This window comes from Cyclopterus lumpus, chromosome 7 (genome assembly GCF_009769545.1).
Source record: "Cyclopterus lumpus isolate fCycLum1 chromosome 7, fCycLum1.pri, whole genome shotgun sequence".
NCBI classification, from domain to species: Eukaryota; Metazoa; Chordata; class Actinopteri; order Perciformes; family Cyclopteridae; genus Cyclopterus; species Cyclopterus lumpus.
The window spans coordinates 12,529,748-12,554,794 of NC_046972.1; the positions used below are offsets into that span (position 1 = coordinate 12,529,748).

The 25,047-nt window shown below is 41.5% G+C and overlaps 4 protein-coding genes across 9 annotated transcripts; 3 read left to right on the forward strand and 1 right to left on the reverse strand.

Annotated features, from left to right (window-relative positions):
- On the reverse strand, positions 1-5,673 carry zgc:158263 (ceramide kinase family protein). Its single transcript, XM_034538272.1, is given in 15 exon segments — positions 1-253; positions 460-777; positions 860-1,055; positions 1,500-1,509; positions 1,511-1,537; positions 1,539-1,605; positions 2,509-2,614; positions 2,889-3,041; positions 3,177-3,251; positions 3,336-3,481; positions 3,581-3,644; positions 3,749-3,877; positions 3,969-4,106; positions 4,306-4,401; positions 5,264-5,673. Coding segments are annotated over 15 exon segments (1,758 nt in total). The 5' UTR covers positions 5,391-5,673; the 3' UTR covers positions 1-147.
- Positions 5,674-7,579: 1,906 nt separating this feature from the next.
- Positions 7,580-9,991, forward strand: naa10 (N-alpha-acetyltransferase 10, NatA catalytic subuni). Of its 3 annotated transcripts, none has more exons than XM_034538213.1 (8): positions 7,580-7,772; positions 7,924-8,022; positions 8,138-8,196; positions 8,292-8,337; positions 8,460-8,575; positions 8,707-8,751; positions 9,238-9,322; positions 9,425-9,991. In XM_034538213.1, the coding sequence occupies exons 1-8, from the start codon at positions 7,752-7,754 to the stop codon at positions 9,614-9,616; spliced, it is 663 nt and encodes a 220-aa protein (XP_034394104.1). In that variant the 5' UTR covers positions 7,580-7,751; the 3' UTR covers positions 9,617-9,991. The 3 variants fall into 3 exon arrangements, with proteins under 3 accessions (XP_034394104.1, XP_034394105.1, XP_034394106.1); XM_034538214.1 differs by having other exon boundaries at positions 9,434-9,991; XM_034538215.1 differs by having other exon boundaries at positions 9,418-9,626.
- A 1,364-nt stretch (positions 9,992-11,355) lies between these two features.
- On the forward strand, positions 11,356-20,008 carry LOC117733564 (rho GTPase-activating protein 4-like). 4 transcript variants are annotated; one of them, XM_034537325.1, is made up of 22 exons: positions 11,356-11,515; positions 12,984-13,039; positions 13,278-13,449; positions 13,557-13,719; positions 13,958-14,020; positions 14,103-14,231; positions 14,328-14,456; positions 14,668-14,889; positions 14,963-15,064; positions 15,566-15,739; positions 15,948-16,032; positions 16,156-16,183; positions 16,308-16,407; positions 16,510-16,570; positions 16,867-16,944; positions 17,045-17,173; positions 17,270-17,375; positions 18,022-18,249; positions 18,330-18,373; positions 18,450-18,675; positions 18,767-18,815; positions 19,139-20,008. In XM_034537325.1, the coding sequence occupies exons 1-22, from the start codon at positions 11,376-11,378 to the stop codon at positions 19,316-19,318; spliced, it is 2,664 nt and encodes an 887-aa protein (XP_034393216.1). In that variant the 5' UTR covers positions 11,356-11,375; the 3' UTR covers positions 19,319-20,008. The 4 variants fall into 4 exon arrangements, with proteins under 4 accessions (XP_034393216.1, XP_034393217.1, XP_034393218.1 ...); XM_034537326.1 differs by having other exon boundaries at positions 16,159-16,183; XM_034537327.1 differs by having other exon boundaries at positions 11,401-11,515; positions 12,984-13,073.
- A 1,346-nt stretch (positions 20,009-21,354) lies between these two features.
- ssr4 (signal sequence receptor, delta) lies at positions 21,355-24,226 on the forward strand. Its single transcript, XM_034538197.1, has 6 exons — positions 21,355-21,542; positions 21,770-21,888; positions 22,023-22,097; positions 22,362-22,451; positions 22,571-22,636; positions 23,583-24,226. Exons 1-6 carry the CDS (start codon positions 21,494-21,496, stop codon positions 23,685-23,687), a joined length of 504 nt encoding a protein of 167 aa, XP_034394088.1. The 5' UTR covers positions 21,355-21,493; the 3' UTR covers positions 23,688-24,226.
- Positions 24,227-25,047: the final 821 nt, after the last annotated feature.

The window sequence follows — 25,047 nt, forward strand, 5'->3', positions numbered from 1 at the left end:
ACGTATGTAAAAGTGCCTGAAATATTAGGAAGTCTTTGGCCATGACAAAATGCAAGGCTGTTTCATTAAATTCACAAACAAGCGCTGCCTAACAAGTTAATTGTCATCTTTCCCTCATCATTCAACATTTAGGTGAGACTATTTGTGTCAGGTGTATCCCCTTTCACATTTGTCATTTTCTTCGCTGCAGTTGTGCACGGCTGTTCCATCCTCGATACCCCTGGCATACAGACGCACCAGCTGGCCATGTATCCTGGGAGAAAGGAAAAGGGGGTTAAAAACTGTTCTGTTAAAGAAATAATCATCTTTGCCACCTGGCAACTATTTTGTTTTGTGTTCTATTGGTAAACGACAGCGGTGAGTTGCAATCAAATTATAACCTGACTTTCAGTAAGAGGACAATACAGTGCCCTGTGAGAATACACTAATCAACACATGGATGGTTGAACTCTCTTTTACCTGCACAGGATTTCTCTGGAGGGCAGAATCTCTCCGTCACAGTTCCACACTGACACAGCAGGAGCTTTACTGCAGCATAGACCACACAAGAATGGTGTCGTGGTTTTTTGATCATTTGTCATTTCTTGCCCTGTGCCTCTCTCTGCCAGGTGCTGCTGAGATCCACTCCTGCTTACAGTCTCAATGTAGTCCCTATCGTCTTCATCCAGCCCACCACTCAACCCTCCAATCTCTTCATACGCTTCATCCTCTTTGTCGGGGGGGAGAGAGAAACGGACGGCCTTCACCGCGGTGCACCTCCACAAACGGCAGGTCAAACTAAGAGAAAGTGGCAGAGATCAGGTCAAGCCGTGTGTAAACCTGCCAGCCCAGCTTCGTTGTAATGTGAAAGTGCTCATACCTGTCCTGAGTGCTGGTGTGTCTGTAGAGGAACTTGAGGAATCCCAGCGGGTGAGTGTCCCACACCAGGATGAGGTCCCCTGTTCCGTCTGCGAGGTGAGCAGAGGGAGAGAGGCCCAGAGGACTCTTGGGACACGAGCTGGACATACAAGTGAGAGACACACACCTGAACCGGCCCTCCACACTCACCCACTCACCTGGACAGACACAGAAAGAAAGACATGATGCTACATTCAAAGAAATCCCTACTGTGCATCACTGATAACTCTTACAGGACCATACTGCTGTTGTTGCATGTTTTCGTCCCCCACCATGCACACTTTATTACATTTTACTACATTTATTTTTTCAGGGGACCGTTGGTTTGAGTTGGCGTTGCTGTGATTGTTTGGTCACTTTCTCTACATTTAACTTTTTTTCTTGTGAATTGGGTTATGCTGTAGAAGATGGATAATGGATAATGGATACTGGATAATGTCACCTCTCCAACCCTCTTTTGTTTCAAATAAAACAATCTTGCCATTAGTTTCAGCTAATCAAGAGTTAATCAGCCAAACAGACTGCTTTAAAGTGTACATGATTTCTACTAAACAGGATTCAATATACAAGTACAGGACTTTAATGTCTGTCTGTGTTATTACCTTCTGAGTCCACTACTGAACTGGCTGAAGTGGGAGCTTGTACAAGGAGCCTGGATCTGAAGAGTTGGAGAAAAGTCTTTCTGTGCTTCGGGAGCACACACTGCACCTAAACAAACACACGCGTGCAACACAAATACTTTTCACTCTGCTTGAAGGTCTGTGAAAAAACAAGCTCCTTAACCTTGACACCCATTCATAAGAGCATCATAAACCTCTTGCTGAAGGAAGAGGCAGCTGCCTCAGACAAAGACTGAGGCATTGTACACTCTAACAAGAGACAGCGGCTCACCTTTCATCTCGATCAAGTTCCTCCTGCTATGGTTTCTACACTCCTTTAGGTGCACCCTACACCTGAGGCCCTGCTGCAGGTGGTAGCAGTTACGATGTCTCAAGCAGTGAATTTGAACCATCTCACTGGTGACACTTTCTCTGTTTCTCATTAACAAGGGTTAAGGTCTATAAGGTTAAAGTCACTCTTGTTCCTTACACAGCTTAGATCAGAGTGAGGACTCACAGAAAGGCTGAGAGTAAGATTAGAAATAACAAATATAACAGGCTTTCATCATGGAAGTTCGCAGGTTCTTATGGGCCTCATTCTTTTCGTGTTCATAACTCTTTCTATCCAGAAGGAGTCACTTATAAGAGTTAAACAACTGGGAGTCATGGAAAGATGCTACATCAAAACAACATTGTGGTGGTTTTGTTTACATAAAGTGTGTTTCACCTCACATAGCTCAGTCAGTCGCATAATAACAGAAACTAACGTAATGAACAGTGAACTTCAATTCATAAAGTCACCTCTGTGATACAGGAAGAGAACAGAAAAAAAACACATGCAAAAAGTAAATACGATACTTGACAAATAACCTTAGAATGTAACTAGATAACACTCCCAAGCTCACAGATCGTGGTTGTGTGAAGGTTTGAAGGTGTTAAAACACCTCCACATGATGATGCACTCTGTATACACCCTTCTTAGTGTAAGATCTTGTAGTAGTTGGTGTTTTACCCTGAGAGGCAGCGTGTTCTATCTCTTGGGCTGGAGAGCAGAGGGTCTGCTGGTAGATACTGAACTGTGCCTGCATAGCTTCTGTTGCTCAGGTACACCATTGTGCCTGGAAAAAGGAGAGCACAAAATGTACTAGGTACACACAACACTTTAAAGAAAATCATATGCAGGGGATGTTGTTTTGTGACATGAAGTGTTTTTTTTTGTTCAGAGCGTGTGCATCACATGAAGTGCTTTCATCTTAGTCCATAGCCCTTTTTTGGCAGGTTCCTAAAGAATGTTCAACTTGAAGCTGAAAATAGATTCAGAGAACCTAACAGCATCTTATGTATCTCAGCATGCAGTTATTTCTGTTCTATAAATGAATCATCAGTCCACACCTGAAAAATCATATCGCAGAGGTCCCATCCAGCGGTACTTTTCACTCTCAGCCAGTACATCCCCGTAGAAGCCATAACCCAACAGAGACACGGAGTAGCGCACCAGGGCAGTGGCATGATGCACTGAACACACATCCAAAGGCTGAGAGTCTCCTGCAAGGTATTGTGGGATATAAGAAGGACATACAAACTTGACGATGGAGCTCGGATTTGCAAAAAAATGTTTGGGTTCTTTTAAGAATTTGATATTTCTTTTAAAGAGTGGATTATTCTAATAAAGATCCTCACCAATGATGATGTGCAAAGCTGAAGTAACAGGGTTGATCACTCCAACTGTGGCATAACACACACAGTCTGTAGATCCTACATTGGATACAATAGAAGACGATGAGTGTGCCACTGCTCTAACTGCATTTGTTTATGAATTCCTAATAACGGTGTCCTTACCTGCGGGGATGATGCCAATATGGAGCGGACAAGGCTGTAACATGACAGTGGGATCATTCTCACAAAGGCCTGCCTCTTGTTGTGTCCGCCCAATCAAACCGTGAAGTATTTCGCTGAACATGCCATCCCCACCCACACACACCACACTGTTATAAACAAACACAAGAGTTCTGTTGTGAGAACAACCCGCAGAGAGCTTAGCTGTTGTATAGCTCAGTGTTTACACTAGTGCTGATGGTTCTTACCCGTCAAAGCCTGTCAGGTCTTTCTTTAGCAGGTGGTCTCTGGCCTGGTTTGCCCGCTCAGTCACTAAAAAACATGTATGTTAGAATAACATGAAGACATGCAAGTCCCTTTTATTAATTATTTCCTAAATCAAGTTAAGGCTAACTATGAATTGTGTTGTCCCTTACCTATTACATGAGAGCTGATACCAGCTAGCTCAAACAGAGGGGCCACCAGAGAATGGTAGATCTTTCTTCCTTTCTTCTTCCCTCCAAATGGGTTGATAAATACCAACAGCTTGTTTGGACGCAGCGGACCTGAAACATATATTTGGAATATTACAGATTGTTGAGAGCCAGTGGACTCTGAAGGATCTGAAAAAAACATTATCTAATCGTCCATCCATACTGTGAGTTTTTAGAGCCGTTCTTAGGTGTTTTGCCCATTGGTCTCTGAGCACCCGACTGAGGCAGCTGAACTGGGTCCGGCCCAGTGTCCATAGTAACCCATAAGAGCTCCCACTGCTGCTGCGCTTCACGTAGAACACTGGAAAACAAAACCATGCTGTAAAAGCACTATATCATCTAAACTGTAAAGCTAGTGTGCTGTGTACTTGTATGCAAATTACTCAGGTTCTGACATAGTTTTAAACTCAATGGCAAAATATGTGTAATGTTTCAGACTGTTCAGCATTAACTGTGGCCTTGGTATTTGTGATACCCGAGATTCTCACAAATTAACCCACCTGTGAAGTCTTTGTCTGTGTCCTCGACTGACTTCTGGGGCAGTATCTCCACGCGGCCCTTCTCCACTCCAACCACCTCCGCCACAGGGACTGAAACTTTAATCACAGAGACAAATATACAGCATTAACCTCAGTGGACATGCTTCTTTGCACACAACGTATGGGATAACTGAAAAGACCTTCCTCACAGCATATTGTCATAGCAGATGTCAAGGCATCCCGATTGGCTTTTCCAATGTGAAGACCCTTTTTGTCATGTGACATTAGGAAAACCACAGTTGAATGCAATTAATGATGACTGTTTTCCATACAGCTGCTTCAGTTTCAGGGTTCTGATATTGTCCATGCTGAGTCACTGGCACACCTATAAAGAGCGGCGCCATCGTCCATATTATTATTTACACCTATTGATAATAATTGGGCTATAAACGGCGGTTTGAAGCCTATGTTTTACACTTTGACTGGAAGTGAGGAGGATGATTCCAGAGTACATGTATTTCTGTGTTGTACATGTGTGTGACAGCAGGTGCAGCAGAGGCATTTCGGTGTTGTGAAAATATGCCAGGATGTGTGTGAGTGCTCGACAGGCAGTGCTTTAGTCCAGTGTCTCAGTTGGTCGAGTTTCAAGTTCGTGCTGTTTAACTTGTTTTTCACGTTTTCTGGCAGCAGCTATGTGTTGAATGAAACCCTCCCTGTAATTATTCAAAATGACATGTAAGGTGTAACACAGATTGTTTTGCTTATGGTGTTTCCGAAGCTACTATCAAGTTAATGTTCCGTGCAGACAGGAAACGGGTTGTGGCTTTTATGAACAAGTGTTACACAGCAACAACGCATTCCCCTGAGGGTGCAGAGAGCCTATTATTATGTTTAGATAGGGTTTTTAAATAAGTCTGCTGGTCTCTACAGCGCGATGTTATAGATCAACTGATGCTTTGGAGACCAAAGAGCCACCTACTTGTTTTCTTGTCCCGATTCTTCTTATCGACCTCGGTCCAGTTGAAGTGCCAGCCCGTCAGGACCGCCCGGTATCTTTTATTCCCGACCCACAAACTTGACTCCAGCCTCAGATCTGTGTCCTCCATCCGGAAACGCGCTTTTCATCCAAGGAACACTTTCCAGTTTCTCAGAACACTTTAATAATCACATTTTACAGTCGTAACTTTTGCATCTCTGAGAAAGAGCAGCAGCATGTCGACAATCTGATCTCGCCATCAGTCAACGAGCCACTGGAGTCCTTCGGTCACCTGAAACCAGAACGTTTTCATCTTCCTCTGAATTCACCAGAAGACGTTTTAGACCATGATTCCTGCGGGATGTGGACGACACCGCCTGTCACACGAGTGTTATTCTAAACATATTCGTTTCCTCCTCAGTCCCTCCCTGGTGACATCTGCCCAATTTGCATGTTGCACCGCCGATTGGATGCCAGTTTACGTTACTGAAGTATGGACAATTTGCCAGTAGAGTGTTAATATAATTGGGTTATTTGTTTTGTACAGCAAAACAAGTAATTGTATGGCTGAAAGAAGGGTTGAATATGGTTACAGTAAATTAGAATGCTGTATAATACCAGCTTAATAGGGTATGCAATATTTATTTTAATATTTTAATATGTAAGTGCAATTACAAGTTCATTTATAAAAAGCAAATGCAATTCTTTCAGGAAATATGTCAAACTTTGTCAAGTTTTTATTATTAAAATGTTGAGCAGTTTGCTGGACAAGCAGGTCAAAATGATGAGTCAGTTGTTTCTTAATTTAGCAATTATAAAGATGTGTTAGAAAAGTGTCCATATGACATTCAATCAGACAAAGAAGAAAATAAACCAAGGAGGAAAATATACAATGCTAACCTGTAACCAAATTTCCCTGTATATCTTTATTCATATTGAAAACAGGACCTGATCAGGGATTGCCAAAATATATTTTGAGCAGATATTTTTCCCCAATATGAATTTTCTTTTTTCTCTTTTGAGGGATTAGAAAATGAAGGTTCCCTGTCGATTCTGAAGAGCGGAAGAGCTGAAGTTAACATTATTCTAGATTAAAAGTAATAATTTGAGAAATATTGAGATAATAATCAAATAAAATATGGCCAAATGGATGAGGAATCAACATATATGTTGATAATGTTGGACATTTAGATGTATATTGCTAAGATACAAATGATATTTATGAGAGCATATTTTCAAAGACTTTGAGGAAAACCTGCAGAGGGCACACACAAGACAGTCTCTAGTTGTACCAACCATGGCCAGATTGACTCACTACAGGTCTCTTGGGTAAAACATGACATGGGCCCTTATTGACTTCATTGAGACACCACCAGCCTTTTCTGCCTCTTGCCCGAAATATCTCTGCAGAAGGGGCAAATATCTTGTCGCTACTCTAAAAGATCACATGTTGAGACTTAGACTTGAATCAGACTAAAGTACAACATGAAGGCTTTAGCACTTGACTGTGTTGTTGTGACACTTAAATCCTCTTTAATTTGACTTAATTTATGCATTGAAAGAACAAAAGAATCAAACATTGACAGGTAACATCTCAGAACTATAGGGAACAAAATAGGACATCGGCCTACAGAGAGAGGCAGGTCACACATCTTTAATATGCAAGATAAAAAGGCTGGCTTTTCACTATCAAGCTATACCAACTATAGAAGAGGAATGCCGATTAAAGGTCAGCATTCAGAGACCTGAAAGACTTATTTGAATATGAGAACTTGTGAATTGTCATGGATGATTCCTCAAGTAGGCTACTTGACTAGAAGACGTAGGCTATGCAACTCTGTTTCTAAATCAAAGCAAATACCTTTTATATCAATTTATGATTGGATACTCTAGGGCAAATATGTGCCAACTCTCAACTCTCGTGTGCACAGTGTGTACCCTCACCCCTCAAGTTCCCATCAAGCAGATTCAGATGGCAGCTGGTGCCTTCAAAAATGTAACCCATTCTAGTTGATATAATACTTTCGTGTCGCACAGCACATAATGCAGCTGGGGTTTTGGGGGGGCCCTTAGGTTCCGGGGTCAGTGATACGCTTTGCCTGGTTGGTAATCCAGCGTTTACGTTAGTTTGACGCTTGCTTTAAATGTATGTGAAGTGTACGACTATAACACACATTGTATTAACCGGCTTCTTTTCGACGTGAGGGAATTCTTCAAAATAAAAGGGATTTATGCCATATTTTCGTGCCTCACGCAAAGGTTACAATTTTTACTCTGAAGTCTCAGCGCATGCTGCGCCCGGAAGTGTGCGACCTTATTGTGGCACGCTCCTTCCTCCCCTCCCTTCTTTGCTAGCAAGTCGTGTAAGCTAGTTAGCGAAGATAAGCTCTTTAAACACTTGTAGTGTTATGATTATGAATTGATTGATCCGCGTAGCGTTAGTTTATTTGAACTCTGTCTCCACAGTCCAGATAACAAGCCAACTAACAAAATGAACATACGAAACGCGAGGGTAAGTGTGCTGAAATCCTCTCGACAGCCATGCTGTTTCTACTGACTGCTAGCTAAGCTAGTTATTACAGCCTGCTCGCTAGCTGTCCAAATATCGCCGACTACGGTCGAATGCATTGTGTCACGCATCTTTCTGACTGTTTTGGTTTCAGCCGGAGGACCTTATGAATATGCAGCACTGCAACCTGCTGTGTCTTCCAGAAAATTATCAGATGAAATACTATTTCTATCACGGATTGTCCTGGCCTCAGGTGATTAACTTTGCAGTTCCCCCTTTATTCTGTTTCTGCTCACACAACCGCTTCTATTGTCGAAATCCTGATAGTTTATCCCTCAATTTGTTTTTCTTCTTTTTTCTCGTTTTAGCTCTCATACATTGCAGAGGACGAAAATGGCAAAATTGTGGGATATGTGCTGGCAAAGATGTGAGTCTGAATCTTTGACTATATATATCTTTATTTGACACCGGTTGCACGAAGGTGATGTTTCATGTGTTCCCAAAACCTTTTCTTGACTCTAGGGAGGAGGACCCTGATGATGTACCCCATGGACATATTACATCTCTGGTGAGTCTTAATGAGACGCCCCATCCTCCACACATCTCCAATCTATATATTACACGTGTTATAGTACTGAGATGTTTGGCTGGCTTCTCTTTGGCAACAAAACCCATATATTTGCCTTCCAGGCTGTGAAGCGCTCCCACAGACGTCTTGGCCTGGCTCAGAAGCTGATGGATCAAGCCAGCCGGGCCATGATCGAAAACTTCAACGCTAAATATGTCTCACTTCATGTTCGCAAAAGGTAAAGTGCACTGTTTGATCGCTGTGGAGTTGGTTTCTCTTTGTTAGGATACGTTATTGTGTGTGTCCCTTGGCTCTGACTATGCATGTCCTGTTCTCAAGGAACTTACCAACCTTTTCTCCCAACTGCAGCAACCGAGCAGCATTGCATCTGTACTCGAACACACTAAAATTCCAGTAAGTATTTTTGGCACTGAGAAGAACAAGGTGTTTTGCTCAGTGTGCCGGTATTTTATTCTTTCTGACTACATTCTCATTTTGCAGCTGCCAATATTGTTAGGCTCATTTAGGAACGATGTTGGAGTTTTGTAAAATTACCTTTTTTCTTTTTTAAATCAACCTTAATGGCTTCTTTAAAAAAAAAAGTTGTATTAGCCTCAAAAATCCATTCTCCGTAGGGCCATGGTCATGCGCTCAAGTCCCCTCCAACACCTCCAGACACCAAAAACCAAGTCTAATTTCTTTCAATTTTTTGACTTGAATTATATTTCTGTAAATTTAGTTCTCAACATAAAGGTTTAACTATAAACTATACAATGCCATGAATTACAATTCTGGTGGGAAAAGTGTCCATTAGTTTTATTACGAAAATTAGTAATCCATATAGTAATTAGATATTTGTTCTGACTTCAACTGATATGATATATTGTTGGTCCTCCACAGGATTAGTGAGATAGAGCCCAAATACTATGCAGATGGGGAGGATGCCTACGCCATGAAGAGAGACCTGATCCACATGGCTGATGAGGTGACTTGCTTTTCTACACTGATGTGATTTTTCACCAGTTCCGTGTAACCTCAAGACCACGAGCAGATTCTAACTGTGAATGTGTTCGGTTTCTGTCTATATGCCCCAAAGCTGAGAAAGCCCGGAGCGCGTGTACCGGGCCAGGAGGCTCCGACTGGCCAGAGCCCGCCGGGATCTTGTGATCAGGACAGGGAGAACGAGAGAGACAGCGGAGGAGAGAGCAAAGAGCTGAGTGAAGTCAGCGAGGCAACAGAAAGCACTGATGTTAAAGATTCTTCTTCTGATTCACAGTGACGCTGCTGTCCTAGACATTTTAAAATTCATCCCTTGCTTCCTCCCTTTTATCCCTATTTGACAATATTCCTGGCTTTACAAACTATGACGATCTGCGTCGAAGCCTTTCTGTCGCTGGTTTTTCTTAAAGCTTGCTTTCCACTGCAGTGATGAACAAAAAGTCTTGGATAATGACTTGAATCAGGGTGTTACCTAAATGAAACTAAAATGAATAACTGGTCTCAATGTTTTTATTGGATTGCTGTTGTCATTACCAAGAGTTGCCCAAAGTTCTGTGGGATTTAGGTTATTTAAAACAATTTGTGCTTTGCAAGTTGTCTCAATCTGGTCTCTTAATTATTTAACAGAATTACTGCAAATAAATCTTTCACATAATGTTTTGTATCACACTTATTTCAATAAGTGATCATAAAGGCAGCTTACCTCCAAGTGTCAATACAATACTTTCAAGTGGGTCAATAAAATGTCTCAATCTATTTAGTTAATACAACACTAATTGTAAACTCCTCATCAACAGCTTACTGATGAGTTCACACTGTCACCAATATTACTTATGCTGTGCACAACCATATGAGGTATACATGATCCAAAGTAAAGGTGTCCATTGATGGTGAAAAACCTGTGAGTGACTATTTCCAACTTTGACTCCTCCTGGTGGCGGCATCCAACCATACGCTGGCAGACACAACCTCCTACAAAATTCCCATACATCTAAACTGCACTCAATTACATTTTGAGTGAAACATATTTTCACCTAGATTACATTACGTTAGTAAATTGAAACAAAACCAAATTAAACCTGACAAAAATTATTGGTTAGGTTTCGTAATAAAACCTCATGGTTTGACTTAAGATGGCTACGAAAGTAAAACGAAACAAACCAAAAAGGTTTTTTTTTTATGTATGTGGTGTTTCAAGGCTCTTAAGTTTGTAAAAATCTTTAAACTGATCGGTATCAAACAATGATATATACATATGGACTAGAAACTTCCTCAAATCAAACAGTAGAGGAAGGAAACACGAGTGAGAGAGAAGTACATGACATAACAATTTTGACTGTTTGTCACAAATTGGAAATAGTTTTCAGAAAGCGGTGAGAGAAGAAAATGCTCCTGCTCTTCAAAAAAAAAATCGTCATAATCACGTTATCATTTAATAGCATCAATGGTTATTTGGAAAATTATTTGGAATTTTCTCTGAAGTTATAAACCATTTTAGCATTAGTGTGACTTTTACTTGACATTTTCCACGGTTAGCCTGCTCAGCATACATTACTCATCATAAACTAGTCATACCGTCTTGTGCCAAGAATACACCACCGTCTTCAGGAGGTTTTTTACCCCCAACTGAAGACTATAGCAGCTGATTTCACTTAGTAGGCGGTGACAAACTAATGCTGGGGGACTAATCGGTGAAAACAGCTGACATTTGATTAGACTAAAAACTTGTTGCGGCGTTCCAGTGTCAGCATGCAAGAGAGACTCGAAAAAGGTTTTCAAGCCTTGTCACACTTGCACAATAGCACACTGACTCCTCAAACTGAACCTGTGAGTGAGATGAGTGTTGAGAGAGAGAGAGAGAGAGAGGGAGAGAGAGAGAGAGAGAGAGAGAGAGAGAGAGAGAGAGAGAGAGAGAGAGAGAGAGAGGAGAGAGAGAGAGAGAGAGAGAGAGAGAGAGAGAGAGAGAGAGAGAGAGAGAGAGAGAGAGAGAGAGAGAGAGAGAGAGAGAGAGAGAGAGAGAGAGAGAGAGAGAGAGAGATATGAGTTCCACTCCACCCACATCCATCCGTGTCCAATGTGAGGGGGAGGTGAAACAGTTGAGAGCTCACTGTGTTATTAACTGGCATTATTTAGTTGCCTCGGTCTGGAGAAGAGACGAGTCCAGACTGCTCCCCAACAGGTATGACTTCTTTTTTTTGGCTGCATTCAACTTGTATTGATTTTCATTTACTGACCTGTCTCATTGGACGAAGGCAGGTTGCCAATTTCGAACTGATAAACGCATGTTTGTACAGCAAAGTAAGGGCTGTTCTGAATGATTGTTAGACATGGCCCTCAGGCCTGTAACGTCCCATAGCTCAGGCAGCATCTATGTGTTGGTACTTGTGAACACAAAGTGAAACACCCAGAAATACAAGAGTCGCAATCGGTTGAGATTATCTTTCATTAAGTATTACAGCAGTTTGTGACGACAGGAGGCGGTGAATCACTGCTGATCACATAGTGAAAGAATGAAAGGAGCTAATGGAAAAGGGTGACAGGTTGGAAAAATGAGACACTCCTTTTCAACAAGGAGTTTTGCTTTAACAGCAGACTGCTTTTAGGAGGTCTGTTGATAAATGTCTTGGTTGAAAAGGAGTGGAGAGAACACAGTTCAGCAGAAGAGAAAGCTGATGAGTGATGTTAAAAAGGGGAAGTAGGGGGATGAGAAGAGAGTATTTGTGTGATGGTTGTGTACAGAGTTATGGTCCAGCAAAAAAGCACCCCAATCTTCCCCTTTTCTGTTGTGCGCTAAATGTCGTCCTAATAAATGACGTTTTCCAGTCATCAGACTACGTTGTTGATTCTCAAGCTATCAAAGGCCTGTCGGATGATCGTGTGTTTAAATTAGAGAAGAAGCCTAAGTTTCTCAAATCCATGTTTTTCATTGAAGACTTAATTTTATCTGGTGGCCTAAAGTCTCATGTCATCTGGTGGCCTAAAGTCTCATGTCATATACACAAGCCAATGTTTAATTGGGTTTGTGTATATGACATGAGACTAAACTGGAATAAACTTTCTACAAAGATTCTCAGCCATCCAGATGCTGAGAATCTTCTAAAACAATACAGGATACCAAGACGTCCTCGGTAAACTTGGTAAAACCATTTGTTGTCTTGAGAACAAACATCTCTACAGAGTTTTACGTTTTGTGGTTCATCCTATTTTTAGGGCAGCTTAGATGTAGCTAGAGCTATTTTTGCACCTCGTGCAATTCTGCAGTTTGACCAGTGCAGCAGACGGCACATGCCAACTGGTTTTCTAGTTGCCTGCAGTTCAGCAGACCATTGCAGCGGGGGACCAGTTTGAAGAGATGTGTTACAGTAAGATGAACATGCTCTTTTCTCTCTTTCTGTGGCAGCAGGAAGTTAGCATGGTCTGTGGAGGGAGGGGCGGGGGCGTTTCAGCACTTGAGGTGTGAACATTTGTAGAGTGGCATGGGTGCAGCAGGCGGTCATGGGCCTTGATTCTTTAAAAAGACTGTGCAGCGAAGAAGATCAAAATGGCTTGCATGCCCACAAATAACTCTGATTCTGCAACTGAGATAAAAAGGAACAGAGCAGCTGGTATTTTATACTGCTAATAAAATATTCACTTCCTTTATTCAGAATTCCACCCAGTTGGAGCAACAATGATTTCTCATGTGAAACTCCGGAAGGAGAAGGTCGGTATGATGGACTACGACACTCAAATCAAAGGTGAAAGAGTTGCTCGTATCTGCACCCCTCTCCCTCCTTTATCACACCCCATCTTCACTGATCAACAGGTGTTATTTTTTTTAGGGAAAAACAAAGTGAAATCAGTTTCTCACTCAGTTTTCAGAATATGTTGCATTCTCTTGTGTCTTTTTTCTTTGCTTTGTTTGATATTCTTTTGCCCCTTTTTTTTCTTTCCCTTTTCAGAGGTGCGTTGCCAGCTTGTAGACCAGCTGAAGGTCTTAGACTTGCAACTTGAGCAGAAGAGCCAGCAGCTGCAGGACTTGACGGACTACCTGCGTCGGCGGGGTGAGCTTGAATGCGAGTATGCACGCTCCCTTGAAAAACTTGCTGAAAGGTTCACTTCCAGGATCAAGAGGTAAAGATAATCCTTGTCCCATCATATAATTCATTAGTTGGCAGTTAATTTGAGGATGCCATTTGTTATTGTACTTTACAAACTTGTCTTTGTCTTCTTTTGCTCAGGAAGGAGCCCAGTAGTCACTCGGTGGCCCAGGTCTGGCTGGCTCTGCTCTCCCAGACCCGCCAAGAAAGTCGGGACCACAGTAGGCTGAGTGAGAGCTGCAGCAACTTCCTCATCCAGCCCCTCACACACTGCCTGGAGTACACACAGCGCCTCGCAAAGAAGGTACTGATATGAGCACTGGCACAACCAAACGCAAACAGTCATTAGGACTATGATCTCTTTCATTATGGGACTGGTCTGTGTATGTACAGGGCAATCTGCCTGACTGGCTTGCCACCACTTTTAATTACATGACACTCATGCTTGTATTTCTATTGAACTCTTGGCATTAAAAATACTAAGTGTCTCACCATGTTCCTACGGTGCTTCATCTCTTTGTGGTATTTTATCTCTTCACCAGAGTAAAGACATCTGTACTCAGCTACAAGATGGACTACTCAAGGTTACAACAGAGCTTCAGACTGTAAGTGAGAACCAATCACCAAACACATTTTCTGTTTCCTAACCAAATCTTGGAACGCATAGCTGTATGTGTCTGTGTGCAGGCATGGAGGACATACTTCCAGTACCACTCGGACTACGTGTGTGCAGAGGGGAAGCTGAAGGAGGCAGAGAAACAGGAAGAAAAGCAGAAGCAGAGTGCTGCTAAGAAGCTGGAGAGGTTGATAGAAAAAGTAAACCTCCTTCATGCAGTATAATATGTATGTATGTATATGTGTGTGTGTGTGTATGTCTATTTCACTTCCTTATTGATTGTTTATGTCCCATAGAGACAAGGTAAAGTCCAAGAGATCTACTTGAAGTGCAGCAAGGCTCGAAATGATTACCTCCTAAACTTGGCTGCAGCCAATGCCTCCATGAATAAGTACTACTTCAAAGACATCTCTTCTCTCATAGATGTGAGTGCATTATCTGTTTTTTGTCTTTTTTTTTTAAAATTTAAAATGCTATCCTTTTTTATTAGCATGCCTCATTGGGCCAATTATCAAACTTGGAGCATAGTACGATGTTGGATCAGATATTACAAAACAGATACTCGCGTTTAATTAAGGACGTGATCTTGATTGAATTACAAATGGATATTGAGTGAAATGTAATTGTTTCCCCCAGTGTGCAGATGTAGGGTACCACCTCTCTTTAGGTCGGGTGATGCAAGCTTACCTGTCCAGTCGGTGGCGGACGCAGGACAACCTGAGCACGGGGCTGCAGCAGCTCCAAGGCACCGTGTCCGGGCTGGACCAGAGCCAGGACAGAGACGCCCTCCTGCAGGACCATTATAACACCTTCTGCATGCCCCTTCGCTTCCCCTATCAGCCCCATGATGGAGACCAGGTCTGTGTTTTTGTTTGTCAGCATTCAGTAGATTGTTCAGCTGTTCGACTCTAAACCTTTGCGTGTCTCGCAGGTTTCTGAGGTGAGTGCAGAGGGTGAGATGAGATGCGAGCTGGAGACCAGATTCAAACAGATACAAACCAGACTGAAAGCTGTTACACATGAAACGGAGGAGGTAGAGTACATCGCACAACCCTGAGCACCTTCTTGATCACTTTTTAATGGGTCTACTGGGTCCACCAGTGTTATCATTTTACCATGCCAGAATCCAGAGCAGCATTCAATTGCGTTTTTTTTTTTTTCTAAATCTACATTTTCTAAAGAATGCATACAAATGTGGCTAGCAGGCCTCCAGGTCAGTAAATAGGACACATTTAAAGATGCCTTTTGACCATATTTCAAGTTTGAGTCACTAAACCTTAAGTCAAGATTAACCAAGCCCATCATATTTAATCCTTTTGTATGTATTGTTCACAAGTGCCAGATTTGTAAATCTGGCCTTTGCAACAGGCAGATGACTGTTCACCTCAGACCGTCATATTGTGCACACCGTCACCAAAATTGTTATTTTTTAGGGCACTGTCAAAATCCAAATAGTCTTATTAGAATTAATATAATTGTATGCGGTATTGCCTAAGCATAATATTCACATGTTATGTCTGTTACTGTCTTACAGAATAGTAAGAGCATGTGGGCGGCCCAGTCTTCCCTGCTGGAGAGTATTGGAGATGATGATCTGGAGCTCGGCAGTGGGTTGTCTCGCCAGGGCAGCACCGAGAACCTGACGGTGAAGCCCAGTGTGGCCCGCCGCAGGGCCAACGGGCAGGAAATAGAAAACCTCTACTTCACTGTGAGTCAGGTTTTATAGTTATAAACCAGACTAGCTCACTGTTTTGGGAGGTTTTAATGATATGCAGCTGTGGATAGGCAGACACTTTTATTTTCTTATTGTAGGGTTTTGGTTGACGATGATGATGATGATGATAATGATAAGAACCTCAGTGAATGATGGTGACTACATGGTGATGACTTTAAATCCCACCTGCTTTGTTTTACAGAAAGTAAAAGAGCACCTCGTCGGGAGCTCCCTGGTCTCTAAACTGCAAGCAAAACATGACCATCTGAAAGTGGCAGTAGAAAAAGGTATCACTTCTGCATTTCACACACAACGATACCAAAAGGTCAACTGCTGACCCAAAGTGTGCCGTGAATACAGTTGGTGCATTTCCTCTGACTGGTGCTTTTTTCTTCTCTTTTTCCTGCTAGCAGAAGCATCAAATGGACATCAGCCTAAGTACATATATGAATGTTTTTAGGGTTTGTTGTATTCTTGGTTTAGTTGTGAACAATGATGCAAACATTAGAAACATTGTACATATTGTAACAGAAGCTCACTGTCTTTGCATCTGGCTTTGCAGATGGAATGGAAAGTCAATGCGTGTCAGGAAGAATCACTCAAGTCCCAATTTGATGCACAACCACAAACTTTTCAGTGGAGACATGCTGTCCTTCATACAGGTCTGTATTTCCGACATATATTCATATTTTTCCAGCACGTCAGTTATCAGTGAAGTATTAGATTTTTAGTTTGTAATATGAATCACAATGTCCTTCATTCAGGCATCAGGACAACAGATTCCAATTGTTGTGGAAAGTTGCATTTGCTTTATCAACCTTAATGGTAAGTAAATGTATTTAAGACCATTACAAAACAAGTGCACATTTGCAATAGCTGCGACCACATAGAACTGTGGGTGGGTAATGTTTTGTGGACCAACAGACCGAGTAAGTAAATTACAGTTAGACTTGTGTACAATTAGAAAGTTCCCAGATCTAGAGTCCCCAGTGAACGGGCTTAAAGAAACACAGACTGCAGGAATATATTTATAATACATTTTTGATTATACCATTATTTTACAAACAAGATGTTTTTTTTTTACACATAGTGACTAAATATATATTTTTTCTGCCCATCAGGTCTCCAACATGAAGGGATATTTAGAGTGCCGGGATCTCAGACAGAGGTCAACAACCTGAGGGATGCATTTGAGAGAGGTGTGTGTTGGCATGACCCGTATGTCTCTGTTTTTCAATGGAGATTAGCGCTTCTCCCTTTGCAGCATTAATAATGTGCGGCTGTGGGCTTCTCCTGCAGGAGAGGACCCCCTGGCTGAGCGGAGATATAACCTGGACTCTATTGCTGGAGTGCTGAAGCTCTACTTCAGAGGTCTGGAGAATCCCCTCTTCCCCATCGACAGCACCGGCCAACTCCTGGAGCATATCCGTGAGTGTGTGGGTTTATGTGTTCAAATGTCAGGTGAGTGTGGCCGAGAGTGCGCGGTAGGAGCTCACCTTTTTTGCTTTCATCACATTTTCTCAGAGATAAAGAACGAGGTGGAGAGAGCAGTTCAGCTCAAAATGGTCATCTCTTCCTACCCCGAGCCCGTCATCATCGTCATGAGATACCTCTTTGCATTCCTTCACCAGTGAGTATTGAAACTTATCGCACTCATCACCATTCAGGGGATGATGTATCTATTAAAAAGAAGAAGAAGAAATGCATCACAGGATGTTTCTTTCTAGGAAGAGGAAGGACCAAATATGTTTACTTGTTGGCCGATGTCTTATTTGATCTGACAGAAGTGTGATGGATCAGGGTTTTTACACATTATATATTTATAGGAGCAGGACAGAGTAAAGACCAACTGGATTGGGGACTTTTAATTTCAAAAAAATGTTTCACGAAAAGAATGCAGAAATGTTTAACCGAACTATTCACTCTGCAAAATGATGACGCACTAAAAAGTGACGTGATAATAAAGATTGAGACGGCACATACAAATATGCAAAGGATAAAAGGTTTACACACACTGGTGCATACACTGCAACAAAATGGAAGCAAATAAATAAATAAATAAACAAGAAATGGCTATAGATGTATTGGATAAAATCAATGAAGAACATTTGAAGCAAAATGTTTTTGTAGAAGATGATGGGTTGAGGTAATTTAACGCTTTGTTCAGCTTCCACTTTGTCCCAACTTTTAATCTTTCAATCTACTCTCCTCCATTGTATAACCTAATGTGTGTGTGTGTGTGTGTGTGTGTCTGTGTTTCTGCTCCCTGCCTCCAGTGTGTCTCAATACAGTGACGAGAACATGATGCAGCCTTACAACCTGGCTGTGTGTTTTGGCCCCAGCCTGGTAAGAGGGGCTCACGACGATGACGTCGTCACCCTGCAGCCTCAGATCAACGCCCTGGTGAAGCGCATCATCCTCCAGCACGAAAGCATCTTCCCCAGCCACAGCGAAGTACAAGGGCCGGTGTATGAGAAATGCATGACACTGGAACAGGATGACTGGTAAGATGAAAGAAGTTCACAAACGTAACATGGATGCAATGTATGGTGGAAGGATTATCTTCGGATGTTGTTCTTCACAGTGAGACGATCATTGAAGGAGATGTAGAAGCAGAGTACAAAGATGGTAAGTTTATGTTCCCATCGGCTGTGATGGTGTTTCTGAATAGAGTAACATAATGTGTCAATGTGATGTACTACAGAGTTGGAAGCGGGGTCCTCAGCTGACAACAGCACCAGCTCATCTGCAGCATCAACACGGAGAAAAGCAGAACGTCCTCGAGCCAACAGCAGTGGCTCAAATGACCAAAGCAGGTTGCCGGCTGGACCCATTGGAGGCGGCATCGCTTCGAGTGGAAAGCTCCAGATACCCATTGGACCACAGTGCAAGCCACGGCGAGGCCACTCTCCTGGCTATGTGTGCAGAGAGTGCGTAGCACTGGATGTTGCAGCATTACAACTGACTGTTGTTTAAGAGAGAAATTAATATCCAATGTCTTCTGATTTCTTTTGCATACAGATTTCAGGAACACTCATCTTCTGAGGATATTGTGGTTAAAGTAGACAAGGTCTGTCTTGTTTCTCATTTCAATTGATGGCTTTTTCTATTGATAAAAGGGCATAGGTTTATAATTTTCAATGTCTGTTGTTTTAAATATAATCTAACAAGTTACAAATAAATTGACTAACAGCCTTGACTGATCTATTAGAAAATGTATTCATATTTATAAAGTGATTTTAGTTATAAAGTGTCTGTTTAGAAAGCAGCAGCAAATCACCAAGGGTTATGGTTATGCTATTTTATGTGCATACTTAACATAATCAAGGGAGAGCAGAGAACCAAGTCTTGTCTTTTTCCTTTATCGCTCTCATTGTTTATTTCATCTCATAGGAGGTCTGTCGCCAGATGGACTCTGTCTTCACGGAGCTTCTCTCACGACGGAAACTGCGGGATCCCTCCTCCTCCACCGCCTCCTCGCCCTCTGCCCAAGCTCCCCAGAGGAAAGGCAAGCGGGATGGACGCAGGGAAAGAGGACCAGGACTCTTCACAGCAGCAGACCCACTGGAATGAGAGGACTGGCATCAGCAGATGAACCAAAAAGAGTGCTGCTTCAAATTAAATGGAGGTGTTCTGATGGTAGCTTTCAACACAACGATCTCTAGAAAACTAAAACCACTGGTCTGGCATCTGTATTATTTAACCGTTTCCACTTTAACTCTAATGTGTTTACCAACATGAGATGGACTTGCTTTCTTGATCAAACTGTGAATACTCAATCCGTATGGAACTTTGTATATATTATTGGTAAAACACTTAATGAGTTGTCTGTATATCTAGGATACATGCCAAATAAATATTTAGTCTATTCTGGTAGTTTTTCTTTTAATGTATTTATTTTTGGTCACACTACTGGAAAATATGAGAAGTTTCATTAAATGCATTTAACTTTTAGCCTTTACTGAGTGTTTAAAAGTTCAAATGTGGTGGTTTACAATTTCAAATATCTTTTGATCATGAGTTCTATTTTTAGGAAAAGTGAAATGAGTTGAGGGCGTTTTAGCATCGGCTGTATTATAGTAACAAATTAATGAAATGAGTCAAACCACAAATTTAAAAAAACAAAGTAAATAAGACTGAAAGAAAATATATGGCCAAGATGTTTTGGTTATGGACTTTTTATGGACATTTTGACTACCTTAGCAGAAAATGTAATGACAGCTCAATGTATCAGTAACCCTTCAATAAAGATCATGCACAATACAGGCCTTGCTTTGAATTTGAGCACCTACATTGAATACAGACATTATTGTTAGTGTTTGTGATGCCAAGACATCAATTTCTTCTTGATGTTTTGACCATGTTCTGTTTACTTATGGATATATTTTTTCTTTTTGAATACACACACAGCCAATCCCTCCACATTTACGTAGGGAAACTCATGTTTGAATGCTTTTGTACTGCTTTAGATATATTCTTGGTATGAGTTTTAACTATATAAATGGGTTTGTTTTCACATTTATACATTTGTGATTTTCTTGTTTCATGTTAGCCGTAGTCCCACGATTAGCCTTTATTATAATTATCAAGACTGAACAATAGGTTTTTAAAACCATAAAGATGTGATCATTTCAGTGGTGGAAGAAATATTCAGGTTTTTTGATATTTTTGTAAAGTAGAAGAAAAAAAAAAAAGTCCTGCATTCAAAATGTCTAAAAGTTAAAGTAATCCTTAATTAACAAATATATTCCTGTGACTTCTCCAGTATATTATTGTATATAATTATAATCACTATTATAAAATCAATAGTATTACCGTGGGCTGCACGGTGGTGTAGTGGCTAGCACTGTCGCCTCACAGCTAGAGGGCCGCGGGTTCAATTCCCGGTCGGAGCGGTCCTTCTGGAGTTGAGTGGAGTTTGCATGTTCTCCCCGTGGCAGCGTGGGTTCTCTCCGGGCTCTCCGGCTTCCCACAGTCCAAAGACATGCTGCAGGTTAATTGATCTCTAAATGTCCCATAGGTGTGAATGTGAGAGTGAATGGTTGTATGTCCCTACATGTGCCCTCGATGGACTGGCGGCCTGTCCAGGGTGTCCCCTGCCTTCGCCCTATGTCAGCTGGGATAGGCTCCAGCGCCCCCGCGACCCTAATGAGTATAAGCGGTATTGAAAATGGATGGATGGATGGATAGTATTACTATATTCATTCACTGTACATCAAATTTACAAATGTAAATTATTGACAACGGTCTTTTTTTTAAGTAACCGAACACCACATTTTCACATTTTCTCATATTAAGCTTTTGCCAGAATTTCTTGATGCGAGAACAATGGGGAAAAAAAGGTGTAAGACTGTTTCTGAATATTCACCACGGAAAGAGCGGTATGTGTTTATGTAAACATTATTTTGTATAACTTAAATGTCAAACTTCTATTTCTTTTTTTAATTGACAAAATCTAATTAACAAATAATTCAGGTAAACTTCAGAAAACTTTCTTCTGTTTTGAAGTTTTGATGATAGGTTTTGACAGTGGACGTATGTTTTTGACTGATGACGTGTCGACAGAGTAATTTCCCAGACTGCTTTGCGGCCTGATGGTACACGTCATCGCTGCGCAGCCGCAGAGGTGTCGCACCAGTGAGCTGAGGTGGACTTCTTCCCTTCATCAGTGTGAAAGGCACAGTGCAGTTGAGCGACTGGACCTCAGGAACAACACAAAACCTACCAGACAACCTCTCGGACACCACGATGACTCGTATAGCCGCCTTCCTCGCCCTGCTGGTGGTCGCCTGCTCCGGTAAGTCAGCGGGGGACCGGTGGAAGAGATTTACCGGGGTTAATCAGCCTATAATGCTAACGATGTGAGCTAGTAACGTTAGCTGGTTTGTAAAATCACTTTCATGCCTCCTCTTAATTAGGTGGAATATAGATCTTGGCGCAATGCGCATTAAATGTCAATGCTGTGCAGATGATTAATTGGTGTTCAGGGCTTTAGCTGATCTGAGCTCTGTACTCTGGTGGCAGGAGAGAGCTGCACAGACCCAGCGATCACCCCGTCGGCCTACACCACCTCTGACGCCGTCATCTCCTCTGAGTCTGTCTTCATCGTTGAACTCAGCCTGGCCTGTGCCAACGGAGCTCAGGTAACCCCCCACCTTCAGCCCCTCAAACGGACATGGAGATTAGATATTCATTATTATTATTATTATTATTATTATTATTATTATTATTATTATCGAGCAAATGACTCACTGAAGATCCTTTCTTTCTTCTCCAGAGTGTGACTCTCTATGCTGATGTCAATGGAAGACAGTTCCCTGTGACCAGAGGACAGGATGTTGGCAAGTACCAGGTATGCTAGTGACCTCATGTTCATGGATTTGATCTCACTGGATTTGTTTTTATGGTTGGTTCTAGACAATGACATTGGTCATATAGCCACAATGAGTGGAGCATTGAATGCCGCCTAATTGAACATCAGACAACTTATTCTTATTTTAAACAACCCCAAACCTCTTACCCTTTACTACAAAAATCACATTTGAACGATGAACAATCTCTTAAAACCTGGAGCTTATTGAAGGAGCTTTTGTCAACGTGTGATTTCGTCCCTCAGGTGTCCTGGAGTCTTCCTCACAAGCAGGCCAGCTCTGGAACATATCAGGTTAAATTCTTTGATGAGGAGTCCTACAGTGCCCTGCGCAAGGTGAGTGTTTGATGCCTAGATTAATAAACTCATAGTTTACTGCTCCACTGCATGTGCAACGTTCAAGGTTTAAAGGTTGTCTAATTTGAATTATATGTGTGCATCTCCTTTTGTTTCAGGCCCAAAGAAACAATGAAGATGTAAATGTCATTCAGCCTCTCTTCTCTGTCAACATTGACCACAGGGTGAGTCTTGTATATCACTCACCCCCCCACCCCCCCGAGATTAAACATGTGTATGCACAATTATAATATAGTGCAAAAGACCTCTTGAAAAACCCACTGTACACTACCTAAACAGACAAAGTAAGTTACTAGCTGGTAAACTAAATTAGTGGAGACCAAAGACGGAACTAAGACAGAGTGAATGTTGGACTTTCATTCACCAGGCAGCTATACAACTCCTGATGAAAGATAATGTGTCTCTGCTGGATGCTGTTTGACATGTTATAACCTTCTAAATTGATCATGAACATGTTGGCAGTGATGTGATCATTGCCAACATATTCATGATCACTTTTCTGCTGCCGCCAAGAGGCCAAAATCAGTTATTGCAGCCAGTTTCAAGTTGGTATATTATTCCCCAAAGAGTCTTCAGAAAAAGTCAAGCATGTAATGACTTTAAGGCATACCTTTTATTAGACAGTCTGATAAGAACAAGGATTTGCAATAATTCATGTTCTCTTATTTTTAAGTAAATTAAAGTGGTTTTTTTATAAGATTTCAATCCTCTGTACATTTTCTTTTTTTATTGTATGTGGAGACAATGTGATTCAGATTTACAGCTGGAATACGTATATTCATGAAATGCATTTTTTTTTTGTCCCCAGAGACTCGTTTATTCAGTTTAAGCTACTCTGAGAGACTTGTTTTGACAATTTGGGATACTATGTTGTTATTGCTCCTTCAGAAATATATCCTCTACATTAGTCATTCCCAAAGACTGGTTCAGGACCCCTGTAAAATCAATAACCCATTGGGTCAGAGAGACTTTATTTGCGTCTCCAACCTGAGCAATCACCCGTGTTGTATTTCTAGAACCAGGTGTAACTGGAGTGTATACTTTGTCATCATTTGCTAACTTCTCTTTGTCTGAACCTGTGATGAGCTTTAAAACCAAATCTCTCTGCAGGGTGCGTGGAACGGTCCATGGGTGTCTACTGAGGTGGTGGCTGCCCTTATGGGTATCTTGGTCTACTACATGGCCTACAGTGCGAAGAACACCATCCAGGCATAAACGATTCACAATCACTGGATTGTTAAAGACTGAACTCTCGTGGATCTCGACCAACGATCCATCATCCATTGTTGTGGCAAGCCAATAGGATTTTGCCACTTGATCTGCTTTGGGACAAGGAGCAAGAGCAGCAGTCTTAAAATATTTTTTAATTCAGACTGTGTCTGTATGCCATCAGTCTTATACATTTTTTTCAGATGAATTTCGTCACAATTTTGTCCTATCAATAATGGATGGAGTTTTGTAAACACTTTTTTTTTTTTTTTTTATAAAACCAAACAATAAACCTGGACCACAGAAATAAACAAAACACATAGATTTACTGTAATCCATTGATACGTTCAGGTCATCCTTTGTCTTTCTGTGGCGGTGCACTGGCTGGAGTGGGACTTGTTGAACACCAACAAAGAGCTCTCAAGACCTCAATGCATATGAAATGTCAATAATGTGACTGCACTGACTGGCCTGAAAAGGTCTAGTGTATATGTCTCTTCAAATAATTCATTAAATGGCTGGTTTTTCTTTCAATGTAAAGAGTTGCTCCAAGTGACAGACCACCTCTTCTTTATATTAGTTTTTCTCTTCGGCAGGCAGATTCAATGTTTCTTGTTCCAGAGCCACATACTGTATGTCATCTCTGAAATTTTGTTTTTTGGTTGCCAATGGAAAATTGGTTAAGTGTGGATGATTCAACAATCCCTGACCTCATCCTGGTCAAACAACTGGTTCCAAGCAGATCTAGCGTTCACTGACTAATGTTCTGTTTCTCTTCTCTCTTTCTATCTACGATACTGATGGAACATTACAACAATTATAGAATATTTGATTAATTTGAGAATTAATTTTCTTATTTTTAAACGCTCAACCCCATGTACTCATTTATAGCAGTTAACAAAACCATGAAGCTGTAATAATGTTCAGCTTGGATGTTGTGGCTGAAATCTCAGTTGACTTGGAGGCTATTTTAGTGTACAGGGCTGTGCTCTTGGCATTCCTAGGTAGTCATGGTGAGGTATGTGTTTAAGAGCTGCAGCAGCTGATGTCCTGTTCTGGTTTCTCTCAATGTACACCAACAGTTCACATGTTTATATGTGTTAAATCAGTAAAGAGGCGCTGCTGTTACCTTTCTGGCTGGCTATGGTGCAGTACTGCCAGTTGAACACACTGTGGCAGCGCTGTGCTGTCTTTTAAAGCCTGGGTATCATCCAGAGTGTGGCCAGCTATTGCCTCATGGACAGATTACATGTCATTTTTAATAGTTCATTATCAGCTAATGTTATGTTACTAATGTAATGCAATACATTGCATAATGCCCTTAGAGCCCCAATTCTGTTTGTCACATTTCTGGGTACTACCGTGC